The sequence below is a fragment of the Tyto alba genome, unplaced genomic scaffold, assembly GCF_018691265.1.
Source record: "Tyto alba isolate M040663 unplaced genomic scaffold, T.alba_DEE_v4.0 Super-Scaffold_1, whole genome shotgun sequence".
In the NCBI taxonomy this organism is placed as follows: domain Eukaryota; kingdom Metazoa; phylum Chordata; class Aves; order Strigiformes; family Tytonidae; genus Tyto; species Tyto alba.
Window position 1 is genome coordinate 28,944,636 of NW_024881261.1, and position 12,488 is coordinate 28,957,123.

Here is a 12,488-nt window from a genome sequence, read left to right on the forward strand (position 1 = left end):
TGTTAATTATGAAGTAAACTTTTCCTCCAACTACATCCTCTGTGAAGAGTAGTTTTGGTCAAATTCACTCTATAGAAAAATCCAAATTGTTTCAACAAGCTGTGTTTATTTTCTTGAAGAGTTTGACTCACAAAGTCTTTCAGAGAACGTAGCAAGGGAATTGGCTTGTAATTAAAGAGTAAAACTACAAGCACCTTTCACAATACCCATAACCTTTTTACCCTAAGATTTCTGAAAACTTAGTAATAAACAAAATTACTGCAGAAAACTACAAAATAACTGCCTTTAGTTATTTGGTCTCCAGAATATTCTGTTCTGGATGTCTAGTTACAGTCGGGGAATGCTCAGGGTTGAAAGGAAAAGGGTCTTAATAAATATAGGTGTGTAGCTGAGCTTGTCTTTTCTCTTCTTCCCTTACAGGAATCATCCAAGAATATTTCTACACCAAAGACTGTGCAATAACTGCACCTTATATAGTTTCAATTCAGTTCAGGTATCAGCAAAAGGTGGAGATGAATATCTGCTTTCTTGAGTGCTTAAGTCTATGGCTTTTCCTTGGCATCTCAATGCTCGAGCTGCCCTGCCCGTACTACCCGGCATGGCTACCTGGAGGCTCAGAGCGGGTGCTCAGGGGCTCCACTTCCCATGGAAACTGAAATAATGAACTGCCTTAAATTCTAGCGGCTGCCAAAGAGGTGTAAAGCACTCCTCTATACTTTTGTGCTAATTAGAATCTAAAAATGTGCCACTCCATAAGAAACAGATTCAGTATATTAAATACCGTATGCTTCAAACAACACAATCAGCTAAAACAGAGATTTTTGTGTTCAATCTCCTGAAAAGTTCTGTGCAAAATGAAATTCTGTAATACCTATTGTCTTAATTTTCAGCTCATAACAGCAATAACAATCACAATGTGTGGTGTTTCCTGGGAATTCATTACCAGCTGGAGTCCCTTCAGTGAGATGCAAAGCAGTTTCATTTTACTGTGACCATCAGATCTTAACAGCAGCTCAGTGAGTATATAATTTTCATTTGTAACTCTACATTTTCTGCCATGTGTTTTCAAAAACAAGTTTCTCCCAAGGACTTTGAATTTCAATTGCAAATAAAATGTTGACAATGCTTTTGGATATATACGTTGTAACACTTATCAGCGAGACATTAGATGGGCCATTTCCCAGCAATAACAACGTCATAACAGCTTAGCAGGATTTTTTTGCTATCTACAGGCTAGATTATCTTTATTTTAAATTGATAAAAAGGACCAGGTGGCTGTTTATAAGGGCAAGAAATGAATTACAAGCATATGTTTCCAAGGCAATGTTGGCCAGTGGCTGTTCAAGCATAAATTGCTTCCTATTACCACTTTTGATAGGGGAGACACAGTACAGTTCATCTCCATGGGAACACAATATGGCAGAAGCCCTCTATGTTTAGTCTTTGCACTATTTCCGATAAAAAAAAAGGCAATATTTATTCCATCGTGACATTACTAGTTGATATTGTTGTGGATAATTTTGTTGTGTTGTTGACCAAGGATTAGTAATCATCTCCCATACTGTTACATGGTATTCCCATAGAGGGCTACATGCTTAGCATGGAAGATACAAGGAGGACTTACAGAGTCAGTAATATGGCCTACAGGATAGAAAAGTGAATTAATACTTTGGAAAAGAACTGTGTTTCCTCAAAGACCCCAGGGATAACATCTCTCTAAACTTTAGTTTCTCTAGCTGTGAAACAGGTAAGACACAGGTGAACTGGAAATCATTATTAGGTTGTGAAGTTAGAATGAGGTTATTTCTGGGTTACTCTTTGTTTCTAAAAGGATAAAGCAGAAGCTGATTTATCATATGGTTAAATTTGTACTAAACCTGAAGGGAGAATTTGGGAAGGGAGAAGGGGAAAGTACTTGTCCTGCCTGAAGGAAGGAACAAGGCTGTGTCTAAAAATCTGCCACGTTATGTCAAAGTAGGAGCTGCTTGATGCCTTTGTTTTAATGTGCTCTGGCTGAATTTCCCTCATTTTTTTTCAAGGCATAGAAATAATGGTTCAGTCAAAATGACTTGTCTAGTAACTTGCCTTTTCACATAATCCAAGAGGCTGCTTTGCTGATGTCCTGTAGTATGCTGACAATGACTCTGTAGTTTAAATCAGTTGCTTCAAGTATATGAGAGAAGGAATCAGATATAATCTGAAAAGAAAGGGCAAGTATTTCTTCCATTAATGTAGTTTTAAGTTAATAAGTTTTTTGAAGGAAAGAATCATGCCTGGTTTTTTTAACAAAAGTTCTGAAAAACCTGGTCACCCCTTTTCTTGATAGTATAGTTTGAATTTGCCTTTCCGAGAATGGAAAATAGGTTGAAGGGAATGCGAGTTTTTTAAATTGAAATGCTTGAAGGCTATTTTTTCCTTTATTTATCTTAAACTTACATTTTCTGTACTTTGTAAGAACAATGCTATGCAAGGGCCATTCAGTACAGTCTGGTGGAGCCAGCTCTTTAACATCCACTACTCCTAGGTCTGTTGCCATCTCTGCTGTCCTCTCTTTAGGAACCTCATCATCTATATTCAGCATTCCTCTTCCTCTCCATCCACATGCTTATACCTAAACCTAGAAATCTCTGCCCTGGGATCCATTTCCCCAAATAACGGTGCGTTATGAAGCTGATAGCATGTCACTAATACTGTGTTGGTTCACAAGTATCAATGTGTTTCATCAGCAATTACATTCTTCCTGTAAGGTGCTTACCCTCAAGTTAAAAGTGGCATAAGTCTAGAGTACACACAGCAGTAATACAAATTTTAAGACCCATCCACAGCGGAACTTGTATTCCTTCAGAATTAGCAGTGTAATAAGGTACCATACTCTCTACATTTTTCATCCTATTTCTGCATTAATACGCTGTAAACAAGCATAAAAATTATTTTGTTAGCATTTCTTGTTTTCCAAAGGCAGGGAAACTGTTGACCTTACCATAGTTATTGTTTGGATTTTTGTCAATAAAATTAAACCACGGGTGAGGAGGAGGCAGAACTTTACCCATTGGATCATTTCATTACTTAGTGGATGACATATGTTTAGTTCCCTATATTTCTTCTGATGGGTGAAGCTGATGCCAATGAGTCTTCTTAGAACTGACTATAGGCACCTAAGTCTGCATGGTTTTAAGACTGTAGCAGCAGAGCAAACAGATTACAGTGGAAACTACCCAAATATAAAAAATGAATGTTGATTTGAACAAGGTAAAGATGGAGAATTGACCACACCTGCTTACCACACAGATGCTGTGCCAAGAACAAACTCAGAGAGCTAGTATCGGGAACTTGCAGCACAGTGACACATTTAAGATTAATGTCTCACAGACTGCTAAAATAAACTAGTGTGGCTGTACAGCACTTCATTTTACATAAAAGTGTGCAGCATAGTTTTATGCAGATAGGGCTATGATAAGGGGGTTAGTAATCAGCTCAGTTCAAAATAGTGTGCTGAGCAAAATCGAGAGTTCACCTTGTTTTCTGAAAATTAGAGGTTTGACAGCTACCTAAAATTGGTTCTGGTTTTGAAACCACCTTGGCAGTTATTAGTTTTCAGATTACTTTTCTGAGGGCAGTGTGCACAGCTGCTATATAAAGAACCAGTCTTTCTGGGTACACGCCACCTCTGAAGAGAAGATTGATTTAGTTTCCATGTTCTCCTTTGCTAATACTTGAGCAGATCAGTGTGAGGTTTGGGTTTAATTCACTGGTATTAACCAGACAGCATATTTAATGCATTAGGGGACATGAGAATGAATCTTATTGCTCTACTTAACAGAAAAAAGGATGCAGTATCTGGGGCCCACTGAAACCATTAGGGTTCCCTGGCTGGGTTTTGTGGGTGTTACCCAGCTAAAGATCTTCAGTCATTACCACACGAGTTTACCTGTAAATTTCAGAATACCAAGCCTTTACAGGGGTGCCAGGTTGCAGAAAAAAAATATTTACTTACTTCCTTCCTTATTCCAGTATATTTGTTTTCCCTGATTCTCTGCCACATAACTAAGGAAAGTAAATCTAATGACTAAGTAATCTCTCATGGTGGATTATGTTTTAGATTTCTTATCAGCTTGCATTGTGAAAGTATAATCTGATTCATGGCAGAAGAACCGTTAGCAAATATATGCTGCTTTTAAAGTTTTGGTAAAAGATAAAAATTTATAATTTTTTTCTCCATCTTAAATCATGTTTCACTCATGTCACTGTTTTCTGAATGGACAGAGTGTGTAACTTGTGGGGCTTTACTGACTTCCCTGATTAATGTTTCCAATTCTTTCTTTCATTCTCTGTCTCTTTTTTTTTTTTAACGATAAATTGTGTTAGGTGGAAGAAATCATACAAATCTGCAAAGAGTTATCACATTGTTCATGCATTAAAGATGCGCGTGTATGCTTGTGGAGGATGTATATGGGCAGTGATATCACAGAACAGTATTAACCATTACAACTGTAGCAGAGTTGCATAGAAACTGGATCTATCTGAGATTGTGCTCTGGTAAGTTAGATTCCTAAGAACTTTGTCACCTAATAATTTAAAATATTACTTCCCAAAATCTGGATCCATTAAGTTCCATCTTATCTTGCAACTGCAGAAATTTTTTAGAGCTGTCAGTACCTCAGAGTTCTGCTGCCATTCAGAAATAGAATTACCCATGCCTTGATTGTGCTGAATTGCCTGCTGTTTGTGCTATTCCCAAACTGCAGCAGGATTCAGAAACTAGGTATTTTACCTCCTGGGTACCATTTAATCCACATTTTATATGCATAACACCAGTTCTTTTCATCTACATCATTTGGACTACAGAAGGAAAGAGTTTCAATGGGTAGGATTAGACATCTTGTAAAATGACCAGCCTCCATTCAAAGCTTTGCTGCATATCAGGTAGAGGAAGGACTCAAAGACAGATTATTTATAACATACATTTGTGAGTGTTAAATCATCATTTGCTAAAAAGGACACTGATATCTCTTCAGTTTGCCTTTTTCTTTTTTTTTTCTTTTTTTTTTGAGAAGGAGGACAAACCATGCAGAGCACTTTTAACTGCAGGACAAGGCTCACAGTTCTGAATGGAAGTGGATTTAAGTGACTAAGTTAATTATAAAGGGGATCTTAAACATATTTCCTGCTTTGTTATTTTTAATTACCTAGGTCAGCCGGTTGATATTAGACATCTCTATTTGTTGAACAAGGAGCCAGAAGAATTTTGGCTTGCAGCTGTGAATTCTGCTGGGTAGAAAGACACTATAGTTAGGGATCATAGTTTTAGTAAAATGCAAATGAAAAGTAGAAACTGCTCTATCCTTAAGAGACCACAGTGTAAGTTGGCAAAATAGACAAAAGTTGTGAAGCAGAGCTATTTCTATCCTAAAGGTGAGGGACTGATGTGTAGGCTTGCTGAGGTTCATAAAACAAACCTCAGCTAGGATCAATCACAAATGTCCTTACAGTAGAAGACATCAGAACCAGAAGGAAGTTATTCACAAGATCCCAATCTTTATTGCTGGGCAACCAGAGGATCAAAGCCTCAGGTTTCTTTTTCACTTGAAAATGTTGTTTGTTTGAGGACTTTGTGCATATATATATATTTTTCCAGGATCCTCTGACCAACTGAAGATCATCTGTACTCTACATGCAGAAGAGTCCGGATGCTCACACAAACGTTGAGCATACACATAGCTAGAAAATTATATTAAAGTAAGGTAAATACATCAGATACCAGGATGGGAAGCAAAGTTTAGAATTCTGATTATCAGGTCAGATTCTATCTGGAAGGTAATGTGCTTCCCTAATTAACAAGAGCACCTTCCTGGCCATTTTTGCTTTTTTAGAAAAAGAAAAAAATGTTACTTAGAATTATTACTTAGAATCACCAAAAGTTTCTTTACACTTTTATATGTTTTGTAAATGTCTACAAATCTGGAGTTATCTGTTAGTTTTAGATCATTTTTTTTCTCCAACTTTGGCTTTTTGTTTTTATAAAACAAAAAGAAATTTCTCAACCCTTAAAATTGTTCTCAGTATTTGCGTAACACGTGTGCAAGCAAAACTGAAAAGGCTCATTCATACCCTCATTATCCAGTCTCCACTTCAGCAGTGTCATATAGCAAACACAACACTATATAAAGAAGACTTGTGTGAACAACTCTTCATTTCACTTTGAAGCAGAAGGGTAAGTTGAATTTCATTTTAATAAATCTCAAAGAACTTCAGCTAGAAGGCAAACCTGTTCCTGTTCATTTCTGTGGTCATATTTACATTTTTAAATTGAATTTTCCTTTATTAGTATTTTTTTTACTTTGCTTATACTAGCAATTTTAGTAGATGAGGAGATGCCTGAAGGACACCAGATTGTAATGACTGATGAAGGTCATTAAAACTGGATGAAAAATGAAGAGCTGCTTTTTCCATTTTACTCTAACTGATCAGGACTCTGACTCTGCATCATGATCCAATTATGAGCTGCATGCACTAGTCCATTCAAATGTAATTCCCTGAATGATCACCACCAGATGAAGAGTAACTGCTGTAATTGTATTTTGTTATCTCAGAGATGTAAGTATTCCTAGCCACCTAAGGTAGGTTTGTGTTAGAGACTTTAATAATCTGCTCTCTGACTCATTGGCCAGCATTGTCAGAGGTGTCTGCTAGCCTTCAGTATAGTGAAGGGTAAACAGCCTAGGACACTTCAGATTCAACACACCAAATTCAACACCACTTTTAATACAGCACATGTGTTCTCTGGTGGCGTGGAAATTCTTGACCATGAGGAATAGACACTGCTATTACTTAAACAGATCCTATATACTTCAAAATACTGAAATTTATGACGTAATTCAGTAATCTTATGTTCAAGGGTATGTCCCACCGAATTTATTTTGATGAGACATTCCTCTAGAAAAACAAGTGAACTTTGCCCTTTAAAAGAGTTGGTGTTGATGCAGACTTAGAATAATGTCAAAAGCCTTCTACAACAGAGTCAGTCTAGAAGATGTAAACAATACTCTTTTTTTTAAAAAAAAGCTCATTCCAGTTTTAGTGTATCCATTTAATAAATGATATCAATATTAAACTGATATTTTGATTCTGCTTGGCATATATGCTTTGAAACAAATAGCTTGTTTTAACTGATGAACCCAGGTGTTACTAACCTTGCAGCATTAAAGCCAACCAAGATTTTATTCTCAACTTTAAGCGGAGCTGGATTTAGAACATATTATGTGTTAGTTAAAGTGATCTTGTCAATTCTGATTATTTTTTTTAAGGATGGAAATTTTTAGGAGAGTGTAGTACATGATCCTCTCTAATTCATGGTGAAAGAAAAGTGAAGTCATGTGCATTAAGTTATGTGTTTCGCATGAGAGTCAACCCATCAGGGTCCTCTCATTAGAAAGGGATACCCATTCTGGCATCTTGAACCTTTGTTTATCTCTCTCATTATTGCAACTGAATGATGCCAATAAGTGGATATCTCCATCTTGTAGTGGCTTATAGTCCATCAGTTCAGGTTTTATAACCACACAGCATTACTAATGCTGCACATCCACTAGCTGCATTTTAAACCCATGAGCTGTAGTTTCAGAGTGCTTTATAAGTCATGATATCTCAGCACTGAGATTCTAACCCTACTTAATATTATATCTGGAAAGGATAAAGTAAGATGAATAGGCCTATTGTCAACCAGCAAAAATGCATTTTCTACAAGACTAACTCTGACATTTTCAAGCTCGTGGAATTTTGTTCAAAACAAGATAGGAATGTCAATTGAGCTATAAAATTTTGCCCATGTGTAAAACACACTATCAGTTCTCATATTTCAAAAAATGTGCTTAAATAAGTACCATGCTTAAAGAGATTACTAACTAGCTCCAAACCACCACCACAACCACTGTAACAGATTGTGTCTTTCAGGTTGGTAGCATATGTATCTATGTTTCATTGAGTGATTATAGCCCTTACAGACAACTAATGGCTTAAGCGTGATAAGTTACATCTGATCCCATCATTTCTCAAGGATTAATCCAACAACTAGTCAGTGATAGCAAAAAGGTTGATTTGTATTCGCTACTCCTAAACGTATAGCTGTCATTCTGTAATGAGTGTGCCAATCTATGTCAGTCTAGAAACAGTTTTTTGTATAAGCTATGCAATGGTAGAAAAACAGATCTGGAGAATCTCTTATACGTATAGACTTTATTTAAACAAGGAAAGAATGCAAATTTCAAGAAGGGACAAATGGGGGGGGAGAGGGGAAATGTTCAATTATATAAACCACTGCCTACAATTTCTTACAGATTCATTGCCTGACAAATATGTGGGTTTTCTTACAGCTGACTTGAGCAATCATGTTGTCTTACTCCTCCTACATGCTCACAGCAGTAACTGTCTTGCTAGTGACTTGCCATGCACTCTGTAAATGTCCAGGAGTTCCTGGCCTATTGGATATCCCTGGACTGTCTGGAAGAGATGGTTTGAAAAGACAGCCACATCTACTAGGTAAGTAAACTTCCCTTTTTTGCAATAAATCCTTGTCATGAAGACTACATGAATAAAAACAGTTAACACAGAAGGACACGTGCTGTCAAGGAAGCATCTGTGTTAAACAGAGGAGAGAAAACTGAATAGAGGAAATGGTCTATTTAAATTTTTTTTCTAAAAGATAAGCCTCCTCTCTCTGCTCAAACAAAGAGGGAAAATTAACACTTTAACAATGCTTAAATATATGTATTTCTATGTATTATATTTATAGAAATATATATATCTGTAGGGCTTTCCCATTGACCTTGCAAAGGGAGTTGCTTCTTTCACAACAGAAGCTTTTTATTGCTTTTTTTCTAAATATGAAGAAAATGTTATTCTGGTATTTGCAAGTGTAATTAGAAGGCTTCTGGCACATTTCTCTAGTATTCAAAGATGGTAGTTGCAAAACACCCCAGTTCACACTGTGTAAAAATTTCTTTCTGTGTAGAAATGCTTTCTCTAGGTCCATTATCAAAATTATTCATGTATGTTGCACATTTCAGTTTGAGATTAGGTTCTGTTTTACCCTGAAGCTTCCAGAATACGCATCCACTGGAAAGAAACGATGATTCTCTTTTCCAGGTCCCTTAGGAGCCCTTGAAAGATGTAGTCTTGCTTGGCCACTAGGTGAGAAAAGAGAAAAAGGGGATATTGGACCACCCTGTGATAAAGGCTGATGTCCATGTAATGTTCTGTCAGTCACATGGACTCTCTTTATTAGGTCAAATATCTTGTTTATTACTGGCTGTGAAATGCAGTAAGAGGAGTTGCACCATTGCAACTTAGAGAGAGGGAGATGCAGCAGTATTTTGTGCTGCTGCTTTGCCATTTGTTTTAGTTGTGAATAATGGGAGCACACTAGTACCATTCTTACCCATGGAAATTTGTACGAAAATAAGTAACTAGCTTTACAGTGAGTTCCCGTCTTTAGCAAGCAGTGATGGATGGACTGTATTTCACACAATCTGTGCAAGACCCCTCCTATACCAATGTTTATTGTTTCCGTTAAAATAAGATCACACTGTAAAAACCCAAAACATCTGCCCAGCAGATTAAAAGAAAATAGTTCCCACCCCAAAATCTCCCTTGTTCACTAATGATTATTAGACTGAAACAAATTCTCTTTGGAAAAGCCACTTTCACAGACATGATAAACAAAATGCTTCAATCTAGAAAAATTAATTTTCTCCTGTACAGAAGGGAATGATCAGCATTTCAGATGGTTGGAGATTTTTGTTCATTTGCTTTAATACAGGTTAAAAACAGTATGAAAAAATATTGGGAAAATATTTATTTTAAACCAGGTGATAAAAAAAATAGACCGTGTGCTAGCCAGTTCCAGAAAATTATTCCTTTTATCCAAGGAATTGTTCCTAACAGCAGAGCCTAGTTTTGCTTTTGTATAACTTCTCTTTTTCTCTGTATAGGTCTACCTGGTTCTCTGTACATTGAACTCTGCAATGTTTTAGTAGAATTGAAACATCGAATTTCCAGACTTGAAGGCGGTAATTTTTCCTATTTTTACGTTTTCAGCTCAATCACTTTTAAGTGCAATAGACAAAATTACTTATAGAATCATGACCTGCAGGAAAGAAATCACACTTGGAAATGGTACTACATCCCAAAACTCCGTTTTCTCATCCAAAGCAGGGGAGATCAGGACTCATTTTCCCTGAAGAAACAGATTTCTCTCAGGAACATGAATGCACATTTATTCAAATTTGATTTATTAAAAAAATTATTCCAGCTGATGTTACACTTTCCACATGGATTCATGGGAAGTCCACAGCCTTGTACCACACTGCTAGCATTTTTATCTATCATCAGCACCCAGATTGTTAAAGGTGGTAAATTGTTTTGTACTGAGAAAGGAAATCACAAAAACTATCATTTCTGTTTCACATGTTCAAATTTGAAGCAAATTGATTCTCTTTAGAGAGTACACACAATATAAAAGTGCTGATAGTGTGTGTATCAAAAGTTAGTAGGGCATCCTTGTCTTGGAGAAGACAATGACAGATGGTCACAAGCAGCATAACCCTACACTTAGTCAACAACTAGTGAATTGGTAAAATTTTAAAGATCTTTATTCCTCTTCATGCTTCATTCTCATTCTTGCTCTCTATTCCTCTTACCACTTCCAATTTTTTATTCATCTCTTTGTTTCTCTTTCTGTGCTTTCTCATCAATATGCCATAGGAAATGTAAAAAGTTAACTGTTTTTTTTCTTCTCATGTTTTAGTGCTTACTTTGGATGGAAAAATAATAGAAGTAGGAGAGAAAATACTTACCAGCAATGGGAAGGAAGTTGATTTTGCATCCGCACTAGAATCCTGTGAAGAGGCTGGAGGAACTCTTGCAACTCCCACAAATGAGGAGGAGAATAAAGCTATTTTGGGTATTGTGAAACGGTATAACAGATTTGCTTACTTGGGCATTAAAGAGGGTGAGATTTCGGGCCAATTTACATATATGAATGGCATGCCTCTGAATTATACCAAGTGGCACACACATGAGCCTAATGGCAAAGGGACAGAAAAATGTGTAGAGATGTACACTGATGGGAGCTGGAATGACAAAAAATGCAACCAGAATCGCCTCACAATCTGTGAATTTTAAAGAATGGTCTTTCAGCCACCTCAGTGTATGGAGACAATGAAATATCCTATGTCTCACATTTATGCAACTTCTGTGATGATTCAATGTTGTAAAATCTAAAATTAATCATATTATAGAAATTTTTTTCATTAAGAAAATGCCAAATGTGGTAGGTGATTAACTTAATTAAAATGTGTCTAATCTGCTGTGTTTGTTTCTTTTGGAGGGTTAGGAATAGCTCAGCATTCATTTTTCATGGCAGACTCTCTGTGCACTGTACCTTTGTGAAGATTAGAGAAAAATTCCAAGCTTTAACTTGGCATATTGGAAAAGCGTCAAGTTAAAATTGCCTGTGGCTTTGTAGTGGAAGCATTTTCAAGTATATAATAGTTTCCATCTTAAAAGAAATGCGCAGAGGTTGACTTCACTGGAAAAATGATGATCTCAGGTTTTGTATGTTTCTGATTTATAGGGCTTGTATTCTGTCACATTGAAGCATGCACTGAATCATTCAGCACCTCTAATTTTTTATAAAACAAAATATTAACAGTACCAGTTACAATTAACTTAGTTTCAGAAGCGACTCTCTACAAGACACAAAGATAAATTGCACTAGATACATGTAGACGTAGAAATATGTGTATAAAATACTAAAGATTGACTTTTTTTGCTCAAACATCACCTTCCCTCATGAAACCATGACCATTGCAGTGATACAAGGCAACCTGTCTTCTCCCAAACCACTGTACCACCACATACTATTTTGGGGCAGCAGGCAAGATTGGAAGTTCATTCAGTTCAAGCACAAACTATTACTCTGCTAATATCATACCAAGCAATCACAGAGTCAGACCATGACTCCAATCCACTAGGATCAGGAAGCATCTTTGCACAAAATATTTTCACCACTACTTAGTTTGGGTAGCTGGTGTGTAATGGGAGCTCAGTAAAATACCACAAGTAGCAAATTCTCACACACTTACCTTGTAGTGAGGAAATCCCAGGCTCATCCCACTGCCATTTTCATACCACCTGAGGGGGAAGAAAAAAAAAGGAAACACTGGAGTTAAAATACACGCATAAGCACTTTTCTTTTACTTCATCTCCTCCTCTACCCCCACATCTGTCTCTGTGCAGGAGGCCCATAGGAACCTGGGTTTGACTCTGGGCAGTGTTGTTCCTTGTCCCTAGCCTGAACCGAGGAAGGGATGGGATCTATTCACATAGTTATTCAAGCCCTGTCAAGTAGGAAAGTTTTAGCAGGAGATAAGGGGCTACTTGCAGCAAAGGATTCATGTCCAGCTTTGCATACAGCACTCCAGTTGATCTGA

General features: G+C 36.8%; 1 protein-coding gene and 1 long non-coding RNA gene across 6 annotated transcripts in view; one reads left to right on the forward strand and one right to left on the reverse strand.

Annotated features, from left to right (window-relative positions):
* Positions 1-1,888: 1,888 nt before the first annotated feature.
* Positions 1,889-12,488, reverse strand: part of LOC116961887 — a 31,134-nt gene continuing 20,534 nt past the window's right edge. For 2 of the 4 annotated variants that reach the window (XR_004407202.2, XR_004407199.2), the window contains 3 exons: positions 12,141-12,189; positions 9,086-9,182; positions 5,167-5,265 (listed from right to left, as the gene is read on the reverse strand). This is a non-coding gene — a long non-coding RNA (uncharacterized LOC116961887). Of the gene's footprint in view, positions 2,198-5,166; positions 5,269-9,085; positions 9,183-12,140; positions 12,190-12,488 lie in introns of those variants that run through there. The other 2 variants (XR_004407200.2, XR_004407201.1) reach the window with 2 other exon arrangements.
* On the forward strand, positions 6,104-11,623 carry SFTPD (surfactant protein D). 2 transcript variants are annotated; one of them, XM_009973348.3, is made up of 4 exons: positions 6,104-6,211; positions 8,370-8,535; positions 9,987-10,064; positions 10,802-11,622. In XM_009973348.3, exons 2-4 carry the CDS (start codon positions 8,385-8,387, stop codon positions 11,176-11,178), a joined length of 606 nt encoding a protein of 201 aa, XP_009971650.3. In that variant the 5' UTR covers positions 6,104-6,211; positions 8,370-8,384; the 3' UTR covers positions 11,179-11,622. The 2 variants fall into 2 exon arrangements, with proteins under 2 accessions (XP_009971650.3, XP_032850049.2); XM_032994158.2 differs by lacking the exon at positions 6,104-6,211 and adding an exon at positions 6,235-6,594 and having other exon boundaries at positions 10,802-11,623.